This window comes from Moschus berezovskii, chromosome 2, assembly GCF_049115385.1.
Source record: "Moschus berezovskii isolate FMDL1 chromosome 2, NW_MosBer_1.0, whole genome shotgun sequence".
In the NCBI taxonomy this organism is placed as follows: domain Eukaryota; kingdom Metazoa; phylum Chordata; class Mammalia; order Artiodactyla; family Moschidae; genus Moschus; species Moschus berezovskii.
The window spans coordinates 60,443,096-60,466,287 of record NC_142461.1 but is presented as its reverse complement, the minus strand read 5'-3'; the positions used below and the strand labels follow the sequence as shown (position 1 = coordinate 60,466,287).

At 40.0% G+C, this 23,192-nt stretch overlaps 1 protein-coding gene across 2 annotated transcripts in view; it reads left to right on the top strand.

The window, feature by feature from the left end:
- Nucleotides 1-23,192, top strand: part of CNTNAP5 (contactin associated protein family member 5) — a 1,080,786-nt gene that overhangs the window by 501,494 nt on the left and 556,100 nt on the right. For both annotated transcript variants that reach the window (XM_055397661.2, XM_088842198.1), the window contains exon 5: nucleotides 17,582-17,785. In XM_055397661.2, coding sequence (XP_055253636.2) covers nucleotides 17,582-17,785 — 204 coding nt within the window. The remainder of the gene's footprint in view (nucleotides 1-17,581; nucleotides 17,786-23,192) is intronic.

Genomic DNA, 23,192 nt, shown 5'->3' with positions numbered 1-23,192 from the left:
CCTTTGTCTCCTCTGTTATCAATGAGGGTATCTGGTTTTCAAGCTTTTGTGTTTTCTCTCTGACCATTTTTCAGATTAATTAATCTTTGGCCAAGCACATTCTTGCCAGTGAACCAAGTGAATAAAGTACATGGGTCCTTCTACACTGTTGAGTTGGTGATATAAAGACGCACATGTGAAACAAAGATATGAATGTAGAATTGTCTAAAAAATATCATCTCTTGTAGAGTCTATGTAAGAAGAATAGATGGGAAAATGAGGAGACTCATTCTGAGTTGTGATTCATGGTGACTCTTCCTGAGAGAGAGAGCTACTATCTTCCCTATTGGTGTCAATTATTTCATGATTAAATCAACAATTGCCCTTAGAAATGCCACTAGCATCACCATTAACATCCCCCTCTCCCACTATCATTTAAGAGGCTCAGTGTGGTCCAATGCACACGCCAAAGCTCACCCAATCTTACAAGATAAGAATTACTATTCCTAAGTATGTAGAAAGGAAAACTGAATTTTGTAAAGGTGAACTGGCTTTAGATAAATTAGGCAATTTGCATCCTAAGCAAAATATTTCTTCTGAGCTCTAAAAATTCATGTCAATGTATGACAAAACCAATGCAATAATGTAAAGTAATTAGCCTCCAATTAAAATAAATAAAAAAAGTTAAAAAAATAAATAAAGCTTTGAAAATCTAATATATATATATATATATTCACTTGCTTGATTGATATCTCAATTTGATTATGTCAAAAACAGCTCAGATTGAACACATTCCAAAGGGCACTCTTAATCGACTCTGACCACACTCAGTATCTTCTTATGGTCTTTTCCATCTCAATAAATACACCACTCACTCAAACCAGACCTCAGAATCTTTACTGAAATCTTTCCTTTTTCTTACTCCCCACAGCAAATTCAATAGCAAGTTCCATCAGTATTACATACAACAATCATCCCAAATAAATCCATTTCTTTTTGTCATCACAGCTGCAGGCTTAGTTCAGTTACATCTTCTATCACCTGAATTTTTAACTCAGCATCCTGTTTTCACTCCTCTTTTCTTTTGGTCCATCATCTCTGTGACAGCCAGCAGGATCATCATAAAATACAGGGCTGAGTCACTTCCTGCTGGAAACTTTTCAATTGCTTCTGCCTGACTTAGGAACAAACCAAAGTCCTGTGCAGAAAGAACTGGACTGTAGGGCCTGGCCCCTGCATGCTTCACTGGCCTTACTGTCCAGCAATATCCCTTCTCTCTCTTGGCTCAGACACTACATATTGGCCTTCTGTGCTGCCCTCTACCTGAAATGTTCCTCCTTCCCTGTGACTTCTTTAGTTCATCTCTTAATCAGTCTCAGCTTTATTATCATCTCAGATACCTGGCCATTGGTTCCCAATTTAAATAATGTTACTCACATTTTTCTACCTTAAATCATATCATTCTTTTTTTTTCAAAGTATTGATCAGTGTCTTAGTCTATTTGAACAGAACACTATGTACTGAATGACTCATCAACAAAAGAAAACCTATTTCTTACAGTTCTGGAGGTTGGAAAGTCCAAGAGGAAGGCACAGCAAATGATGTGTCTGGTGAGGGCTCATTTCTTGGTTCATAGTTGGTCATTTTCTTACCAGTCCTCACCTCATAAAAGGGATGAGGGAACTCTCTGGGTCTCTTTGATAAGGACACTAACCTCATTCATGAGGACTCCAGCCTCATGACCTAGTCTCCTCCCAAAGACCTCTCTTCCAAACACTGTCTCAGTGTGGATTAGGTTTCAATATGTGAATTTATGAATTTTGGGAGAATATAGACATTCAATGCATAGCAATCACAATCTAGCTATAGAATAAATAGATATCTAACAGATACTAACATGTGCCTTTCCTTGTAAATTACCTGTCTCATCTACCAGTTTATGGGCTCCACAAAGTTAAGGACCACAGCTACTTAGATACATTATTCTCAACATAGAATGAGACCAATTTCATTTAAGGCAATTAAAGTGTTGAATGAACAACTTCCCCAAAGTGGTACAATTTGTACCATTCTTATCACCTTGGACTTTCCATTCTGTGTCTGGAAGTATTTAGTCATATGATATGGGGGACTTTTGTTCAAGAGAAAATATATTCAATTTTCTAATATCCATAATATTGTTTTATTTACCAGACCAAAGTGAGCACCCTACAATTCCTCAGCATATGTTGTTACAATGTTGAAGGACAAAGTTTAGATGTTGCCCAATCCAAGAGCTCCTGGGCTAATACTCCTTGATCTTTGAGCTGTGTTCTCAAGCCTTATTCTGCATAAGAAATCACTACCTGGGAACATATAATTATAAACACCAACTCTAGCCATAGTCCATCAAACCACAATTACTGTAAGGGCCCCAGCATAAGAATTTTATTTTCTGTTCCTAGATAAGTGTTATGTGAAGCCAGAATTTAAAACTGTTATCTCAAAGTCCTCTTCTAATCCTGAGAGTCAGTTCATTTTAGTCAGCATTGTCATATTTGTGTCTGTGGTGGTTAATCTTAAGACCTTTAGGTATCAAGCAAATGAATTTAATATTACTATGGTAATAATAATTGAATGGTCTCTACACTAAAACCACCAGAGATTTGAACCTAGCTTTATTACCCTCGTTATTATCTTGGGCAATCTTGGGTCCTCTATGAACACAGTTTATTTTTCTATGAGGAGAAGTATAATAATAGTGCTCATTTCATTTATGCAAATTATTTGAAATAGTACTTGGCATACAATACACTTTCAAAGACTGTTAGCTGTGTTCATCACTGCCCTGATTTGACATGTAAGCTAGTTATCAAACTTCCCCCTATTTCACCTTTTCCTCCCTATTCAGGGCCACGTCCCTTCTGTACCTTAAAGAAAGAAGTAAACATTTTTACATACCAGGTCCCAAAATGTTCCAACACTTCCATCAGACCATCTGGAGACTTCAGGCTACATAAGCTTCTGTCTGGGGGCTTCTATTTTAATTTCCTTTAAAAAAATGGAACACTAATTAATTTTAAAAAGCATTATAAATTCTGATAAGGTATAATCATCTGTCAGGCTTCCCTCACTGAAAATTACCACCATCATTTTTTAACTCTGGTTACCTTCTTTCCACAGAAAAGACTTGCTTCTATTTGGTTAATTATTGCCAAGTGGTGTCATCCGCAATTCATCAGCCTCAGAGTTGAAGTCATATTCTCTTTCCCCAGATAAATCTTTTTGTCATCCCAGCCTCAGCTGCCCTCTTTGTTTTTCATCTCATCATCTGGGGCCATTTATCACACATGGTAGAGACCCCAGAGTTGTATATTTCATCCTTGGCATGCTCGAGGCCCATATGGCCTTATTATAGGGAACCACAAAGCCAAGTATATACCATGCACATCCTGGAGAAATAGAAAAGTGGGGTGGTGGCAGTCATACCTGCGGGCTTGGAGGCCCCCATGTAAGCTTTGAATCTCACTTTGTAAATCAGAGCATTTTATCACTGTATAAGCTGTATAAGCCTCCAAGATCATTCATTACAACTCTTTCATATTTGTAGATGAGGAGATGGAGGCCCAAAAATTTCTTAAGAATACAAAAAAAAGATTTAACTAAATCCCAGTTTAGTTAATTGGGATTAACATACGTAAACTATTGGTACTATGTATGCAATAGATAACTAATGAGAACCTACTCTGTAGCTCAGGGAACTCTACTTGATGCCCTGTGGTGACCTAAATGGGAAAGAAGTCCAAAAAAGAGAAGATATATGTGCACCAATAGCTAATTAACTTTGCCTTATGGTAGAAACTAACTCAACATTGTAAAGCTACCATTCTCCAATAAAAATTTAAAAAGAAATAATTTAGTTGAAAAGAATGAGGTCTGTTTACTCTTCTATTTTTTAGTTCATTTAGGAATCGCAGAAAAGTCTCTTCTGCGAAAAAACAAATAAACACAAATATGTGCAATGAAAGCATGTTATCTTAAGTCAACTTTTCTGATCTATCTTAAATAATTCTACTGATTGATTCAGAGTCTTAAAATTCCTTCAACAGACAATAAACATTACTCAGTATCTCCCACCTTTGCTTAGCTTTGGAGATAGAGAAGTAAGTAACACAACCTGTCTTTTTGGAACTCAAGGATTTTTAGTAACTTCAAAAAGCACACAAGTAAATGCTTGTAGTCGAAGTTGAGGAAACCAAGTCTTTTGTGAGGTTCCCAAAGGAAGGGAAAACTGAGAGTTAACATGTCTCCTAATGATTTACTGTCCTGCTGCCCAGGGGGTAATTTGACTGACTGTATCACACTTGAGTCCCATGACCTATATGATAACATTGGTGATTGTAAAGGAAAACTTAAAAGGAAAAATTTGAATCTGTACTGATTCTACTTCTGTGACTTTAACCCTTATTTGCCACTTGCAGCTGCTGCTTTTGTTATTATAGGTATACATAGTGGTCTGCCTCAGGGAAAACTGCCCCCACGCACACTTAAGCCAAAAAAGAAAGAAAAGAAAGTGAAGTCACTCAATTAATATTAATACTTAGATTTATCACTTAGTGCAGCAGTGGGTTCCCACACAAATGTCAAGGTCTCTCTTCCTATAGTTTGTTTTACATTTATTCCTTGTTGAAATGGTCACTGGAGTAATCTACTGTGATTCCCTCTCTGGCTGCCTGGCACTAAGTTCTGTAGACTGTGCCCAGATAGTATCATTGGCAAAGACTGTTTAATTTCCCAAACATGAAAACATGATAAATTTTTAATTTTAAACAAAATAGCAACTAGTTGCCTAGAAAATCCCATGGATGGAGGAGCCTGGTAGGCTGCAGTCCATGGGGTCGCTACGAGTCAGACAGGACTGAGCAACTTCACTTTCACACATTGGAGAAGGAAATGGCAACCCACTCCAGTGTTCTTGCCTGGAGAATCCCAGGGACGGGGGAGCCTGGTGGGCTGCCGTCTATGGGGTCACACAGAGTTGGACACTACTGAAGTGACTTAGCAGCAGCAGCAACAGCAACTAGTTGCAGGTGGGGGGATGGTGGCTCTCCAATTTTGACAGGGTTATATAAATGTCTCATTATGAGAACACTCTTTCAGTATGCAGTTGTGTTGTTACTAAACCCAAGTTGGTGTGCTCTATGCACAGTGAAACCAAATAATACCAAAAAATGAGAGTTTGGAGCAGAGAATGTTTTATTGCAGGACCACAAGGAGAATGGAGGCTCAAGCACACACACAAAAAATATCTCTGAACTCCCCAAAGGGTTTCAGCAAAGCCTTTTTAAAGGCAAGATGAGGGAGAGGTGTGGTTAGCTGTGGCCAACTTCCTGGCACAGGAATTCTTTATTCTTGCAGCTGTTCACTTAAGTCAGGTCATAATGCTCCTATAAATTTCTTTCTCTATATGAATCAAAAATATTATACCCTTAAAGGTCAGAGCCTTGAGAATGGGTTATCCTATATATTCCAGGCTATATGCAACATTTTTAACTTGAAACAGAATCAACAGAATACAAGGATTGAAAGAAATAAACCTAATATGGAATCAGATGTGTTCTTCCCTGTTATGTGTTGTGGCTGAGGACCACTGGTGATCATGTGAAGCAACAGAAGCAGCTCACAAGTGAATTTTTACCCTCTTCACAGAGGTTCTCTGTGCAATAGCAGCCTTTGCTTTGATCCTTCATTCTGTGAACTTGTGACTAGGATTTATGAAACCTTATGGCGGAGAGTGAAGAGGAACTAAAAAGCCTCTTGATGAAAGTGAAAGAGGAGAGTGAAAAAGTTGGCTTAAAGCTCAACATTCAGAAAAATAAGATCATGGCATCTGGTCCCATCACTTCATGGGAAATAGATGGAGAAACAGTGGAAACAGTGTCAGACTTTATTTTCGGGGGCTCCAAAATCACTGCAGATGCTGATTTCAGCCATGAAATTAAAAGATGCTTACTCCTTGGAAGGAAAGTTATGACCAACCTAGATAGCATATTAAAAAGCAGAGACATTACTTTGCCAACCAAGGTCCCTCTAGTCAAGGCTATGGTTTTTCCAGTGGTCATGTGCGGATGTGAGAGTTGGACTGTGAAGAAAGCTGATCACCAAAGAATTGATACTTTTGAACCACGGTGTTGGAGAAGACTCTTGAGAGTCCCTTGGACTGCAAGGAGATCCAACCAGTCCATTCTAAAGGAGATAAGTCCTGGGTGTTCATTGGAAGAATTGATGCTGAAGCTGAAACTCCAATACTTTGGCCACCTCATGCGACGAGTTGACTCACTGGAAAAGACTTTAATGCTGGGAGGGATTGGGGGCAGGAGGAGACGGGGATGACAGAGAATGAGATGGCTGGATGGCATCACCGACTCAATGGACATGAGTTTGGGTGAACTCTGGGAGTTGGTGATGGATAGGGAGGCCTGGCATGCTATGATTCATGGGGTCGCAAAGAGTCGTACACGACTGAGCGACTGGACTGAACTGAACTGAAGCAATCCCTCTGCTTAAACCTTCTGTCAACCTGTCTGCCTTGGGGTAGCCATATGTCCCAGCCTATTCCATATGATTCTAGTCCATGTTTGTCATTTTAGTTTTGTTATCTGTTCCCCTGTTCACTCCCCGTCTCTGTTATTAAAAAATTGTAGGGACTATACTTATGTTTCCCTTTATTTTGTCCTGTACCACCAGAGTGATTCATTTGTCTTGTCAGTGGTACTGTGTCTGATTGCTGAATGGGACAGTTCATGTGGCAATGATTTTGCATCTCACAGTTTAGCACAAAGACCAAAGAGAATAAAGAATATGCCCAATGATTGCCAGTGTACTTGAGAATAAACAATGGAAAGATTTCTATTACTTTGGAAGTTCCCTAAAATAAATACATTATTTAAATTTAGTCTTGTATTTGGCTTCCCTGGTGGCTCAGATGGTAAAGAATCCACCTGCAATGCAGAAAACCTAGGTTCAATCCCTGGGTTGGGATGATCCCCTCAAGGAGGTCATGGCAACCCTGTCCAGGATTCTTGCCTGGATAATCCTTATTAACAGAGGAACCTGGCGGGTTACAGTCTGTGGGGTCACAAAGAGTTGGACATAACTGAGTGACTAAGCACAGCATTACTAGTGAAGAGATCAGTGGAACTGCAAATTTTAGGTATGCTGAGGGTTACTGAGTCCAAGCTAATACTGCTCTCTGCATCACAGGCCAATATATTGAGAGATGAATAATGGGGCAAGTATAGAGCCTTTATTCAGAAAGCCAGCAGATCCAGAAGATAGGGGACTGGTACCCCAAAGAATCATCTTGCCCAGGTTTGGATGCTAGTTTCATTTATGACAAAGAGCAGGAGGTCAGGAGGTATCTGAAATGCTAAGGTAAATGCTGCTGCTAAGTCACTTCAGTTGTGTCCACTCTGTGAGACTCTGTGCAGCCCACCAGGCTCCGCTTTCCTTGGGATTCTCCAGGCAGGAACACTGGAGTGGGTTGCCATTTCCTTCCCCAACGCATGAAAATGAAAAGTGAAAGTGAAGTTGCTCAGTCATGTCCGACTCTTAGCGACCCCATGGACTGCAGCCTACCAGGCTCCTCCATCCATGGGATTTTCCAGGCTAGAGCACTGGAGTGGGTTGCCATTGCCTTCTCTGAAAAACGTAATAAGTTGTTGCAAATATTTTCTGGTTCCAGCCAGATTTCTGAGTGGATGTGTTAAATTTCTTCCTTCCTGCAGCCATTCACTGGTGGGCTGGTCAGAGTATGAGCTTAAACAAAGGAACTTTAGTTTAAGCTCAGCCGTGGGAAGCAGAGTTCCCAGAGATGGACCATCATGTACACTTTAAGCTATAGTCAACATTCCTTTAGTGATTAGCTTGTAGCAAGAGCAATATAGAATGCGAAGTTTAAAGTAAAAGAAATATCCAATATGGAGTCAAATTTGTTCCTCCTTTTTCCAAGAACTGTCTACAAGTGTAAGATAGCCAAGAAAGCAAGTATGACTCTCAGTCTATCCACTAAAGTTAGGATTGGAATTTAAAGTTTCTATTTTGTTTTTTGTACTATGACTGTTTTTTTTGTCTTCTTAGAACCTATTCTTTTTTTTTTTTCCCCCAAACTACTCTCATGCACAGACACATCAGAAATTCTGTAAGAAAAGCTATTCTTAGGAATAGTCACAGTCAGTTTTGGAAACTTACACTGTTTTCACAGTTCATCTGAGGTTATCATGGGCTTCTGATAAGGCCTGTAAAAGTCGCAGAGTTGGCGGAGGATCTCTATAAATGTGAGTTGACTGTGAAAACCTCTGTGGTCTGTAGATTGCTAACCAAAGCCCTCAAGTATTCAGTGCAAGTGTATGGTCTGAATAATAATCATTTTTCTTACATAACGTATCATGAGATAAGGCTTTAAACTGTAATTGTGTTGAAAATCATGGTTACTGCAAACAGCCCCAGAGTCTGAGAGGCACTGATTTTCTCAGAATGAATCAATGGTTTCTCTTGTCAACTTTGAGTTTCAGCTTTCCTTTTTGTAATAAAATAGACTACATGTCACAAGCCCACATGAGAACCCTTCTCAGCTCACTTGAGGATTCAAGCTCAGAATCTTTTATTCAGTGGAAACCTTTTTTTAGCTGGTTTGTTGACAAGCTACCAACATCCATCAAATATGCCAGAATGTGCCTCCAGAACTCTGTCTTTCTATGACAACAAGCTATGACAGCTGGGTCAGCAATTATGGTCTCAGTGGGAACTTGGCCAAACACTGGCATTTTTCAGTACTGCTGCAATGGAGGGGGGTGAATGTGGATTTATCTTGACCTAAAAGGAGAGGTTTGTGAGCTGGAGGAGTCACCCTTATCCTAAAGACTCTTCGGATTCACAATTGACCTAACCTTAATATTCTAGCAAAATCTGCCAGTGTATGACCATCTTATCAAGCCACAAATTGAGTTCATTTTAATGAGATTCTAAAAATCGATTTTCAGGATGATGGAGAATGGTCCACTGCAGGAAGCAAATATCTAACAGTTGTGTTCTGGATAGCATTGTAGGTAAAAAAAGGAACTCTGATGAGTGGTCATCATGTATTAAGGGCAGGAAAAAGGAAAAAAGAACACTCAAAAAACCACATTAGGGCTTTGTCACTTTGGCAGGTTACAATGAAATTGGGTAATTCCACTGAGAGGGAGATATTTAGGTAGTTAGGATTGGACTGTGCACTGACCAAATAAATAATATGGAAGAACTTTCTAAAATCCAGAGAGTTCTTTCTAAAAGCCCAACTGGCCATGCATGTTCCTTATTTTTAATACTTTAACAGTTATTTCTCCATTTATCTCAGGGTCCCATTAAGACTCATTATTTTATTGCTAATAAGATCCTCCATTGTAAAACCCTAACTCTTTTCCCAACCTCTTGAATCCCTACTCTCCTAGCTTTCTTTTAGCCCAGAGAGTCTCAAACTTCAGTGAGCATCAGACCCACCTGGAGGGCTTGAAAGCCCAGAGTCTCTAATTCCATAGGTCTGCAGTGATATCCTAAATCCTGTACTTCTAACAAGCTCCCTGGGGATACCAAGGCTACTGGTGCAGAGAACACACCTCTGGAATAACTGGTCCAGCAGGTTGGAATCTTTGTGGATCTGAGCTCTGACCCTCTGAAAAAGGACCCTCCTTCTTTCTGTTGGCAATGACCTTTACACAACCTCACCTGCCTAACTTCTATGCATCCCTCAGGACTAGGGAGAAGTATTATCTCCTGCTGGAGAGGGTTGAACATCACTCCTTTAGACTTCTTTGGCACCCAGTGCTCAAGCCCTTCCCATGAATGTGTAATCATGTAGCACTGCCTCCAGTTTAGCCTTTGAGACCAGGGACCTCTGTTGACTTCATCACTATCCACCTGTGCTGAACATGGACCTCGCCATGTGGAGGGGTCTCAGTTCAGTTCAGTTCAGTTCAGTCACTCAGTCGTGTCTGACTCTTTGAGACCCCATGAATCACAGCACGCCAGGCCTCCCTGTCCATCACCAACTCCCGGAGTTCACTCAAACTCACCTCCATTGCATCGGTGATGCCATCCAGCCATCTCATTCTCTGTTGTCCCCTTCTCCTCCTGCCCCTCAATAAAGGCTCAAATACAAGAATGTCTGGGTGAAGTGAAACCCCCAAATCAACCAGAGTAGGAGGCTTGAGCTTAGTGGAGGTAATGAGGGTGGGGAGGACATTGCATATCTACCCTTAAAAAGCCAAGAACTGTTGCTCTGATGGAACTTGGTCTGTGAGTAAAGGAGCAAAGGCAAAAAGCAGAGGCCGGAAGGAAATTAGCATCAACCTGTAAGGAAAAGAAAACTCCCATTCATCTTTCCTTAAATGGGCATCTTCTTCCTTATACACTCACTCATATGTACACTCCGCAGGCATGCCTGATTTTCCTTGGACCAGAGTCATGCACAGTCTCCCTGTCCATGAGATGTTTCATGTCATAATCCTCACACTGACACCCCATATTCTTTTTTATTCTTGTTTAAGCAGTAGATACTGTATATTATGACTTTTCTTTTATTATTTTTTCCCCCATCTTGAACCCCCCTCCCATCTCCCTCCCCATATCATCCCTGTGGGTCATTCCAGTGCACCAGCCCTGAGCATCCTGTATCATGCATTGAACCCAGACTGGAGATTCATTTCACACATTTAGGTCTTCCGTGTCAAACAATTCATTACTGTGTGTATGCCTTGCGGCAGGGTATGTAATCTTCCCGAGCTTTGGCTTCTCCTTTTTACAAATGGGGAAAAATATGAACCTCCTAAGGCTGTTAAGAAGAACATTAAATTAGGCAAAATATGCTAATTAGTTTCTTTTTCCCCTGGAGAATGGATTGCTTAATCCAAATGAAGAAATCTGTATGAGTGGCTTAGAAAAGCTGTGATAGAGAATGCAGAGGATATACTTAGTTTTGTCAGTTATTTTCTCAGTGCTCTTAAAACTATACTCTGAGGTGATCACGCACTTCTTCATCTGCCAGTAGGATCCTTCTCTAACCTTTATGCATCTTTCAATGCTTTCTTCACGTTTTCCTGTTTTTTTTTATATTGTTAAAGAGCATCTTGCTTCAAAACATCTGTAAAACATGAATGAAGATGTAGATCTTCATAACCAGACCTCATGCTGCAAATTAATACCAAAGGAGAATATTAGGACAAGGTGGTTACCATAGTATCTATTCAGGGAAGCCCAGTATGTAATAGAATTGTTTCTCTTAAGAGCAGCACTGTAAAAAGATGGGCCCTTTTTGTTAATATGTTAAATCCGTGGTAGCCAAGTGAAGTTGGGAATCTGAATGCTTAATACTCCTGTGTCTGAAGGAATTATTAACTTTTCAGTGGGAGAAATCTCTAATCCTTCTTAAACACATTTTTTTAATGTGATTTCTCAGTCTGTGAAATGGCTGGTGCATTTTGCATGTGATTTGGATAACATTGCAAAGGTTCAGGGTATTTGTCTGAGTTCTCTTGGATTGGCGAAGTATTTCTCTCATTGGCTTTCAGTGGTGTTAAGAGAAAACCTGTCACACTTCTGAGCTCTCTAACAGGGACCTCTCATCTTTGTTATCAAGAGCATCTGTGAAGAACTCAGGAATCGTGACTGAGTACCTCCAGAGTAACAAACTCTTTGAGTGTGAATGGGTAGCCTGGCTCTTGTAGGATGGGGCAGGTCACAAAAGTCAGGGGACAACTGACAGCATTGCCCTCAGGCATAGGTACAGCACTAGGTCCCTAAATCAAGTTCACATGTAATTCTGGGTTCTGAATTAATGAGGTGATTTATACACATCTGAATCCTCTTCCCAAGGGATTGACTGTCCTGCTGGAAAGCTGGAGAGTAAACACATCTGGAAACAACTAAGTGTCAAAATCTGGTTGGGAGATGAATTATCAAAGAGAGTGGCAGTGTGCTCAGTGGAAGACTAACTTGTGGGAGGAAGCTGCTAAGGAAAGGGCTAAGCACCAGACTAATAAGCTGCATGTCAGAGCATCAGCCAGAGAGGAGTGGCACTCGGAAAGATTCTCAGCACACTCAAAGTAAGCTAAGTCCCATTGGGTTGGTTGGATTTCCAGCTCTGCCACTTACTAACTGCATGCTCCTTGTGCCATAAAGTGTCCTCACTTGTAAAATAGCAATAATAAAAATAGTGTGTTCCTCATAGTGTTACCGAAGAAGGCAATGGCACCCCACTCCAGTCCTCTTGCCTGGAAAATCCCACGGAGAGAGGAGCCTGGCCGGCTGCAGTTCATCGGGTCACTGAGTCGGACACGACTAAGCAACTTCACTTTCACTTTTCACTTTCATGCATTGGAGAAGGAAATGGCAACCCACTCCAGGGCTCTTGCCTGGAGAATCCCAGGGACAGGGGAGCCTGGTGGGCTGCCATCTATGGGGTCGTACAGAGTCGGACATGACTGAAGCGACTTAGCAGCAGCAGCATAGTGTTACTGAACACAAGGCCAAACAAACTGAAATGATGAAATCTAGAGCAGAGAAAGATGTATTTCAGGGACTTGCAAGGAAATGGGTGGCTTGTGCCCAGAAACCTCCCAATTCCCTGAAATGTACAAGTAAAGCATTTTAAAAGGCAAGGTGAGGGAGAGGTGTGGTTCGTTGTTGCAAACTTTGTCAGAATCCTTTGTTCTTGCAGCTGTCCAGTGGGTCAGGTTAAGATATTCCTTTAAATCTCCAACAAAACAAATGTTATTCTCTGTTCTGCAACTTTTTATCTCTGTATGAATGGAAAGATGTTACACCATTAAAGGCCAGAGTCTTAAAAATGGACTATGCTGGATATGTCAGGCTATAGGCAACATTCTTAAAACAAAAGCACTAGAATGCAAAGGTAAAAGAAACAAATCTAACAGAGTCAGATTTGTTCTTCCCTATTACAATAGGTGATTGATATGATTGAATAAGTTCAAGCACAAAAAAAATTTGAGCATTATAGGGCTCATAGTGTGTGTTCTATACGTGTCCCTATGTCCTTCAATATAGACATACATGCATATCACACACACACATACACACATGCACACACACATGGACTAGGATGAGGGTTGTGGAGAGAAATAGTGGATGAGGGAAGAAAGGAGGACAGAGACAGTTCAGTTCAGTCGCTCAGTTGTGTCTGACTCTTTGCGACCCCATGAACCGTAGCACAGCAGGCCTCCCTGTCCATCACCAACTCCCGGAATTCACTCAAACCCGTGTCCATTGAGTCAGTGATGCCATCCAGTCATCTCATCCTCTGTCGTCCCCTTCTCCTCCAACCCTCACTCTTTCCCAGCATCAAGGTCTTTTCAAATGAGTCAGCTCTTCCCATCAGGTGGCCAAAGTATTGGAGTTTCAGCTTCAACATCAGTCCTTCCAATAAACACCCAGGACTGATCTCCTTTCGGATGGACTGGTTAGATCTCCTTGCAGTCCAAGGGACTCTCAAGGGTCTACTCCAACACCACAGTTCAAAAGCATCAATCCTTCGGCACTCAGCTTTCCTTATAGTCTAACTCTTCAACGATATTTTCTTTTTTTCCTGCCCTATTGATCAATTCAGTTTCCTTAAGATCTCGTGGCAACATGAAGATATATTTTCTTAGAAGTAACCTATGTCATCACCACTTATAGCATTGATAAACTCCCTAGATTAGCTAGGTATCTGAGGGATTGAATTGCAGATCATGAATGCTGGGAAGGACTGGAAAAGAGGAGATAGCGCCATGGAGAGGAGAAAGGAAGAGCCTTCTCCCCGCAGCAATATTACTACCATCACTGCTGAGCCCCCTTCCAGTCTGTTTTGGCCTCCAAGCAATAAGACGTGGCATAAACGCTAGGAAGAAGGGGGAGAGGGGTGGGGAAGGGCAGTACCTCCTTCCTTCTGGTTGTTCCTGGAATCTTAATAAACCATTTGAGCATATCTTCTTGAAAATTTTCCAAATTTCTCATGAGACAACTAGATTAAGGCATGTCTTTTCAATAGTAACTCAGATTGCATGCTTATTCATGTCAAAAATCACCCCACTCTCACAGTCATATACAATGTTTGAACTTTATACTGTTTCCATAGCAGTGGGTTTACCCTTCTATTTTAGCTCATGACATGCCATATGATTGTCATGGCTCTCCAGTTGTATGTGCCATGTCCCCTCACTCAGCACTAGGCTCCTAAGGACCCAGTTCCTAATCCAGAGTCTGGGGCAGAGCTAGGGTTGAGGCTTCAGAATAGAGCAGGAAGACTCAGTTGCAGATCTGCACACAAAGAATTTCAAGTTGAGTTTGAACAGGAAATTTGGGGCCAACTTGCCTCCCCTGGGCAGTAAACCATTGAATCAAAAAGTGAAAAGCATTATTGTAGGTGAGAAAGTGAGGTGTCATTCACAAGAGTAGACTGGAGAGGAATGCAAGGTCCTCTGTGTATCCTAAACAGTGTTAATACTCCTAATCCTTATTAAGGATTTAACATAAGTAACATGCCAGACATGATGGCATCCCTTTGTATACATACTTTATATGGATAAGCACATTTGATGCTTGCAGCAATCTTCTCTGAAGGATGCAATTACCCCGTTTTATAGATGAGGATATCAAGTCTTCAAGATATAGAGCTGCCAACATGACCCAGTTAAGCTACAGCCATCACAGTTTAACGTCCATGCTATTATCTACATTATGATCCTTATTATTCTATGACTGATACCAGCTTGCTGTCAATAGTCTCCATTTGGTTTTGATAGAGACTGGTTTCAGAGGAGAGAGGTATAAGCATTGATGGGGTGAAGTGGAAGAGGGTCTGAGAAAGTTGAGGATGGGTAAAAATCCCTCTGTCTCTAGACTATTTCATTTTTGGGTCTCAGGTGTATTAGCAACCTTGGTTAGAACCACTTTATTCCATAGGAATAAATTATGAAATTGTATTTCAAAATTAATTACCAGAAAAGTATGGTTTCATTTTTAATTTCATTTCAAAATTTCAGCTTTCCAAAGGATATTTCTAGCTCCCTGGTCAAAAAAAAAAAAAAAAAAAACAACTTAATTTATCACTGTGTTTGCTCAAGGTGAGGATTTTAATTGCTTGGTGAATAATAAAAAAAATTGAGTTTTCTCAAGTAGTTAATTTTGAATAAGAATAATTTCACCCCCTTCATACACCAATTCACCACCATCCCACCCACATAATATGGTATATAATGGATCTGTTTTAAACCATAATTAAATAGCCTTAACATTCTCCTCTTACAAAAGTAATAAAATATTTTTTGTAAAAGTTTTTATGATGAAAGAATAGAAAAATATAAAAACACCTATAACAACACTTCCAAAGAAAAAGTATTAATTATTTTAAAGGCTATTTTTAGAGCAGTTTACATTCACAGCAGAATTAAGGAAAGTACAGAGGAAGGTATAGAGACTTCCAGTATAACCCTGGCTCTCACAAACACAAGTCCCCCTCCCCCATCATCAGTGTCCCCATCAGAGTGGTACATTTATTCAGCTGATGAACCTACACTGACAAACAACAATCACCCAAAGCTCACATTTTGCATTATGGTTTTGAAGAGAAAAATTTAAAAATTTTCAGTTCTGTTCAGTTCAGTTCAGTCGCTCAGTCGTGTCCGACTCTTTGCGACCCCATGAATCACAGCATGCCAGGCCTCCCTGTCCATCACCAACTACCAGAGTTCACTCAAACTCATGTCCATCGAGTTGGTGATGCCATCCAGCCATCACGTTCTCTGTCGTCCCCTTCTCCTCCCGCCCCCAACCTTTCCCAGCATCAGAGTCTTTTCCAGTGAGTCAACTCGTCTCATGAGGTGGCCAAAGTAGTGGAGTTTCAGCCTTAGCCTCAGTCCTTCCAATGAATACCAGGATTGATCTCCTCTAGAATGGACTGGTTGGATCTCCTTGCAGTCCAAGGGACTTTCAAGAGTCCTCCAGCACCACAGTTCAAACGCATCAATTCGTAGGCCATTCTAATTGACATACAGTTAAAAGTACCTCATTATTTTAATTTGGATTTCTCAGGTGACATGTGATGTGAAGCATCTTTTCAGATGCTTATTTGCCATCTTCATATATTCTTTGGTGAGGTAAGACTCCTCATATTTGTAAGTTGCTTAGAGAGTGGTTCTTAAAAGTTCTCATCACAAGAAAAAATTCTGTAACTATGTAAAATACAAATGTTAAATACACTTTTTGTGGTGCTGATTTTGCAATATATATAAATATCTAATCATTGTGTTGTACTCTTGAAGCCAATATAATATATTGGCATCAATAAAAAAAGGAAAAGAAAATTCCTATTAGCTTTTTGACATACAATTTTCATATATGGTTATTCATTTCTGTTACATAAGCTTATCTAAATCATAATTACCAGGACTTCGCTTTTTGCTTTCACAATAATGAATATTCATTTTTTATATGAAAACTAAAATGATACATATCATCAGCATAAGATAAGGCAGGCATGATAAGGATGCAAGATATTTGTCCTCTCTGTTCAAATAGTAAATCTGCTTTTACTGAATATTATTTTCCAATGAACATAAGTTCAGTTCAGTCACTCAGTTGTGTCCAACTCTTTGCAACCCCATGGAATGCAGCATGCCAGGCTTCCCTGTCCATCATCAACTCCTGGAGCTTGCTCAGACTCATGTCCATCGAGTTGGTGATGCCATCCATCTCATCCTCTGCCATCACTTTCTCCTCCTGCCTTCAATCTTTCCCAGTATCAAGGTCTTTTCCAATGAATTAGTTCTTCTTTGGCCACATCAGGTGGCCAAAGTATTGGCATTTCATCTACAGCATCAGTCCCTTCAGTGAATATTCAGGACTGATTTCCTTTAAGATTGTCTGGTTTGTTCTCTTTGCAGTCCAAGGGACTCTCAAGAGTTTTCTCCAACACCCCAGTTCAAAAGCATCAATTCTTCAATGCTCAGCTTTCTTTACAGTCCAACTCTCACATCCATATATGACTAATGGAAACCATAAACCTAAAGGAAACCTAAAAGAACCTAAAGTAAAACCTCAGATTCCTTCTCAACACACATCGAGGAAAACTGCACTTTTCAGTCAGGGTTGAAATAATGAACTATATTTTTCATCTCTGACCTTGAGCTGGAGATGATGAGAGAAAATGACTCCAACTATCAGAAGCAAGTTAATAAGAAGAATAAATCATAAGAGACTATTATAACTGGGAATCTGACACAGTAGAGCCTGACAAATGTACTTGTGGTATTTGCATCTTGTCCCCTCAAGCAAAAGCTGACTATCACTAATGAGAGATTTTACTTCTAGGCTGATGATCGGTTCACTCTGAGTTTGTGATGGTTGCTTGAAAATGAATATTTCCCCTAAGTCTAATTACACTGGGTCTGGTCTATATGTTTCCCCTTGAGTCAGTACCCTATAGATGACAGGAACATTTCAATTAATTGAACAACAGCTAAGACAGGAAAGAGGGAGAACATTCTGAGAATGTGCACTGATTTTCCTTCCTCTCTCTTCTTGTGCCTAGAATCGGACGTTGCTGACTTTGATGGTCGAAGCTCCCTACTCTACAGGTTCAATCAGAAGCTGATGAGTACTCTCAAAGATGTGATTTCCCTGAAGTTCAAGAGCATGCAAGGAGATGGGGTCCTCTTCCATGGAGAAGGACAACGGGGAGACCACATCACCCTGGAGCTCCAGAGAGGGAGGCTCGCCCTGCACCTCAGCTTGGGTAGGGTCAAGCTTTGCCCTGTCCCTGGCCATGTTGGGCTACGGGGAACTCCTTTTGTAACAGGTTATCCTCTTAGTGTGTCAGTTAGAAGTTGCTGTGTCACAGTTGAAGTGACATATTTTCCTTATCCAAATTGGAGAAGAAAAATCCACACTTTTAAATGTTTAAGCCATAAATAGCATTCTTTAAACAAAGTAATTTTGCTAAGTATGGAGAGATACAGGTTAATTTTTCTTCCTTCCTTTCTTTCTCTACGCATTTCACTTTTTTTTTCAAGTAACAAACTTTAGCTTGAGTAAGTTTGAACACACACAGAAGCACACATACTACAATATAATAAGACTTGCTCACCATCTATTATACTTGTTACACTTATGAAAGTTAAGTTCCTGGGGGAAAATGGAGAAGATACATTTTAATTTTTGTTTGTTTTGTGAGGGAACAAGGGGTCATGTACATGGCATCTAAGTTTATGGGCATTCTTATGTCTTATTAAAGGAAACTCTGTTTTTTTGTTTGTTTTTTTAAGGCTGTGCTAGGGTGAGCCCTATATTTGCCAAATGCCAGGAAATTTAGTACAGAATGCCCTCCTACTTGGAGAAGGCAATGGCACCCCACTCCAGTACTCTTGCCTGGGAAATCCCATGGACGGAGGAGCCTGGTAGGTTGCGGTCCATGGGGTCGCAGAGAGTCGGACACGACTGAGCGTCTTCACTTTCATGCATTGGAGAAGGAAATGGTAACCCACTCCAGTATTCTTGCCTGGAGAATCCCAGGGACGGGAGCCTGGTGGGCTGCCTTCTATGGGGTTGCACAGAGTCGGACACGACTGATGTGACTCAGCAGCAGCAGCAGCCCTCCTACTTTCTATGTGTTTAGGACTCAGGCCTCCTGCTGTGGGTTGGCATCCATCGTTCCTGCCTCACTACTGGCAGGTCTGCATTTCTGGGCAATCAACTAAGAGATGGTCAGCCTCCTTTATGTGAAAGGTACTTTGTAAGCAAGCATGAGCCAAGTACAGAAGGCAGGGAGTAGAACTCCGAAATTCGCAAAGGCAAACCAAGAAGCTCTACTGGAGAAAAGGAACTAGGAAAAAAGTGTCAGGGTGATGAAAAAGGAAGAGACCACTTTCAGTAAGAATGAGTTTCTGCCTCCCATTGGGTATTTATTAGTGTTAGGGGAAGGGGTGGAGAGTATACTTGTGGAAGATAATTATCACCTACTGCTGAGTATTTCTGATCAAATAGTAAAGAAAAAAAGTCATATCAGAATTCAGTTTGTAGGCTTAAGTTACATGAAAGTCTAGAAATATCAGAGATAATTTTTTGTCCTTTAATAATTATTATTTAGTAATAAGTTCTTTTACTAATTAGCATAAGAATGAAGATTATTGTGAATTCATCCCCAAAACCAGGCAATGGAGATACTTATTTTGAGGAATTTCTGAGCATCTCCTTAGCCTCCATGTTGGACACTGGCAGTGCTAGCAAGGAGAGCCTCTGGATCCCAAGTTTAGTTCATTAAATTGATACCTAATGCACTAAACTAAATACATAGCAAAGGCATCTTTAGAGTCTCACCCAGAGGAGACCTAAAGAGGATTCGCTAGTAACCAAATCAGTTTTGTCCATATACCTAAAGAAATTTATCAGTGAAGTCTATGAAAGATGGACATATTCAGCAGAAACATATCAGTCTATTAACTGGTGTTCAATTTTCATGAAAGGAGAATGGATGGAGTAACTTCCTCCCTAATACCCAGTGACAAGTCTTTCACAGAGCATTGCGGGTTGTGGATAAAGTTATTGCCATTACCCCTCTGAAACTCTGCCCCAACAAGCATAACCCAGTGATGTACAGCAGTTTCAATCACAGTAAAGCAGGATGGAAAGGAAAAGGTGTGCTCATGTGACAGATTTTATTTGCAGACAGGTGCCAGCTATTTATTTTGGGGGAAAGTTCATAACTTCCAAGCTTCAATTTACTTATTTCTAACCTGGGATAGTATTAATAACTATCTAGCAGGGCATGAACGTGAAAACTAAAAATATTCAAAATGAATTTTCTGTGATCCAATCTGCCGTGCTGAGTCACGTATGACTCTTTGTGGCCCCAAGGGCTATAGCCTTCCAATCTTCTTTCCCCTTGGAATTTTCCAGGCAAGAATAATGGAGTGGGGTGCCATTTCCTACTTTAGGGGCTCTTCTCGACCTATGGATAGAGCTTTCACCTCTTATGTCTCCTGCATTGGCAGGTGGATTCTTAACCACTAATGCCACCTGAGAATTTTCTATGTCAGTAAAAAAACACAGTGAAACTCCTCATATTGCTCATTATTCAACTAACGATATCTGAATGTCCCACATCCTATAGTTTGCTGGTCTTCCTGGAAAGAAATGGGTCTATTAAGATGAAGAAGACCCTCTCCTGCTGTGATATAAAGAAGACAGAGCAATTATTTTTCCAGATTTCCATCTAACCCATATTTCTAACTGTGTTGGTGATAATGGGAAATCTCATTTAGTGAATTATTTGGTAGTAAAAATATGTTTAGTCTGTATTTTACGAAGTTTGGAATTTTTCTTCTGCTTTTGTATTTATTCATCTCCATGAGTTTACCATGATTGAGTATTTCCTTTCCTTACCTCCTTTAAACAGTTACCCAGCATACTTATTAAATAGCACAGTTTTTTATGTTCCTTCTCTGGAGAGACACTGACATATACTAGTATGTTAGCTCTACATATCTCTGTCATAGCCAGCAAATCTTTGGAAGCACTAAGTTAAAGGGAAAGGCAGAATGGTAATAGATTTGATTTGCCCATAAAAGAAAATCTATAACAAAAGTTACACAAGGGCAAGATAACACTGTGTTCATGGCTGTAGTTCTGGAAACTAAAAGAACACCTACCTGAAGCAGGTACTCCAGGCCAATTGGGTTATTGGGAAAGAGGTTTTCATCTCACCTATCAGAGCCCGACACAAATACACATTTTTCTCCTTTGGTTTGCTCATCCCCAAGCCTTAGCTAATCTTCCTCCTGTGATCTCCACAATGTGCAGTATCCTATCCAATCCTCAAAGCAGCCCATTATGTACATAACCATTAGCTCCAACTTACCTATATGGAATATTAAACTGGAGGAATATATGTCAGCAGCTCAAATGATGCAGCTAGTAATTAGCGTAGTCACAATTAAAATCTAATCATATTTGCTGCCTTTTAAACTTATTTTCAGATTATAATATATATGTCAGTTTTAGAAAACCTGAAGGAAAAAAAAATTATAAATAAGAGGAAAAAAGTCACTCAAAACTCTACAACCCAGTAATCCTATTAATTTTGGTATATTTTCCAAGTGTTTTTCCTTAGCTATTTATACAAAAATTTACATATTATATAAAATTTATGTTCTTTCCAACTTGCCACACAACCTTCAAAGAGGAAAGAGTTTATATTATCCATGATCAAGGTCTTTTTTTTTTTTTAAAGAAATGAATCAGGAAAGAGAGAAAAATGAAGAGAGAGAGGAAGAATCTAAGAATTCAAGTTAATGGGCTAAAAATGGTATTGGGCCAGTGAAGGAGGAAGTTTCTCTCTTCCCAGCTTATGTGGACACTCCAGCAGTGTTCCCTGTAGGGATAGTTCTCCAATGCATGTTCCTTTTCTAATTTGTGACTTTATAACTCAGTGTTTTAGGCTGAATGGAGTGATTCAGTGTCATGGACAGCTACAGAGGAGGGCCTTTGGAGATGCATGGTGTGCTGTGGTTCCCCACAAGTGATGCTCTTTGCTGATATTCTGATTCATATTACTTAGTTACCTCTGTGGCAACTGACTTGAAAAGACCATTTCAATGCTGCAGTCAAACTAGGCCTTCCCCTTTGACTGTTCTCTTAGGGTACAACAATGATTTTTCTAGAGCTATTAATGCGAAAGAAATTTCTTCTCTCAATCCACAAGGAAGTTAATAGAGATTCCTCTTTCCACTCTTTGCACATCTCATTCAGATCGTCTGTGGCAGTCTGCCCTCTGTAGAATAACAGCAGCACAAACTTGTACATTCAGGTGGTAGAATCAAAGAGCAGAGGCATTACATGACTGGGGAATTGTGGTAAGAACTAAACAAAACATCAATCGCACATGCAGGTCATTCATCCTTACAAGAGTCCCGTGCTTTTGAACTGAGGCAGATTGTGCAATAAGGCATTCATAGGAAAGTGAGAACCTTGAAATAGTATAAACATGTGTGGAGCAAACTGTCCTTGCGGGAGCCAAGCGTAGGTTCAAAGGCAAAACATCTGACTGCATAACCAACACACAGAGATATCTTGGATATCACTGAATACTCTGCACCTACTCCAGGGAGTCCAGTGAATGTTTACTTTAGCTTTTTCAAATTCAACCATTTTGATCGTCAGTTGGTTACCCTGGGTCACAGAGATCATGTAGTTGCATAGCTGTCGACCCAAGATTAGAACCCTCTCCAACTCAAGCACAACGTCCTGACATTAATCATTAAAATGTTATAAACTTTCATGAAACAAGTAGGTATTGAATATTAAGAAGTTGCTGTTCATGTGTTAAAATTTTGAGAATGGAGAGACCAGGGTGGGGTAGAGGTGTCCAGAAAGTCTTCTTGGATCCAACTTCAATGAGCTGGAGATTTTATTATGAAGAGGAAAGAAAGACAGGAAATTCAGACAAAGTGTCAGTGTGGTAATTGACACCACATTTTATATAAATTGTGTCATTCATGTACAGGAATTCATTGAACAAGTACATTAAGCTAAACACTGAGCTATGCACTGGGAGTTAAAAGTTTGAATTCACCAGTTCTGATTTTCAAGGAGGTCACAGCCTGGTCAAACAATTATTGTGATTGACTTTCTAACTTTGTAATATTAACCAAAAATAGATAGCTATGTATCATCAAAACCATATTTTTTAAGATAATGAAGTCACAAAAGATAGATGCAACTTAGGAGTCAGACTGACCTCTAAATCTAGAGAAAGTTTTATTCAATAAAATTTAGAATTTTTTTTTTAAGGACTAAGGACATGAATTAAATTTCTTTAGTGATACATAAGGATTTGCTCTGATTTGAGGGTCAAGTCCACGTAATCATATGGCTTCCTGTTAGTTTTTATTTTCTTCAGAAGACTTCATTTGAGTATTTGAGAACATTCATCAACCCTGAATTTTGCTAAATAGTGGTCTATATAATCCTGGATAAACTAGAGAGGTGAAATTTGCCTTCACCATCTAGATCATGTCCTTCCCTCTTTGGGTTGCTGCATTTTCCTTTTCCATAACTCTCTGCTTGCTGATCCATCAAATCCCTTTCCTGGTATTCTTACTAAGCTATATAAACTCACATGTGTGTATGGTGGGAGGCAGATGGCC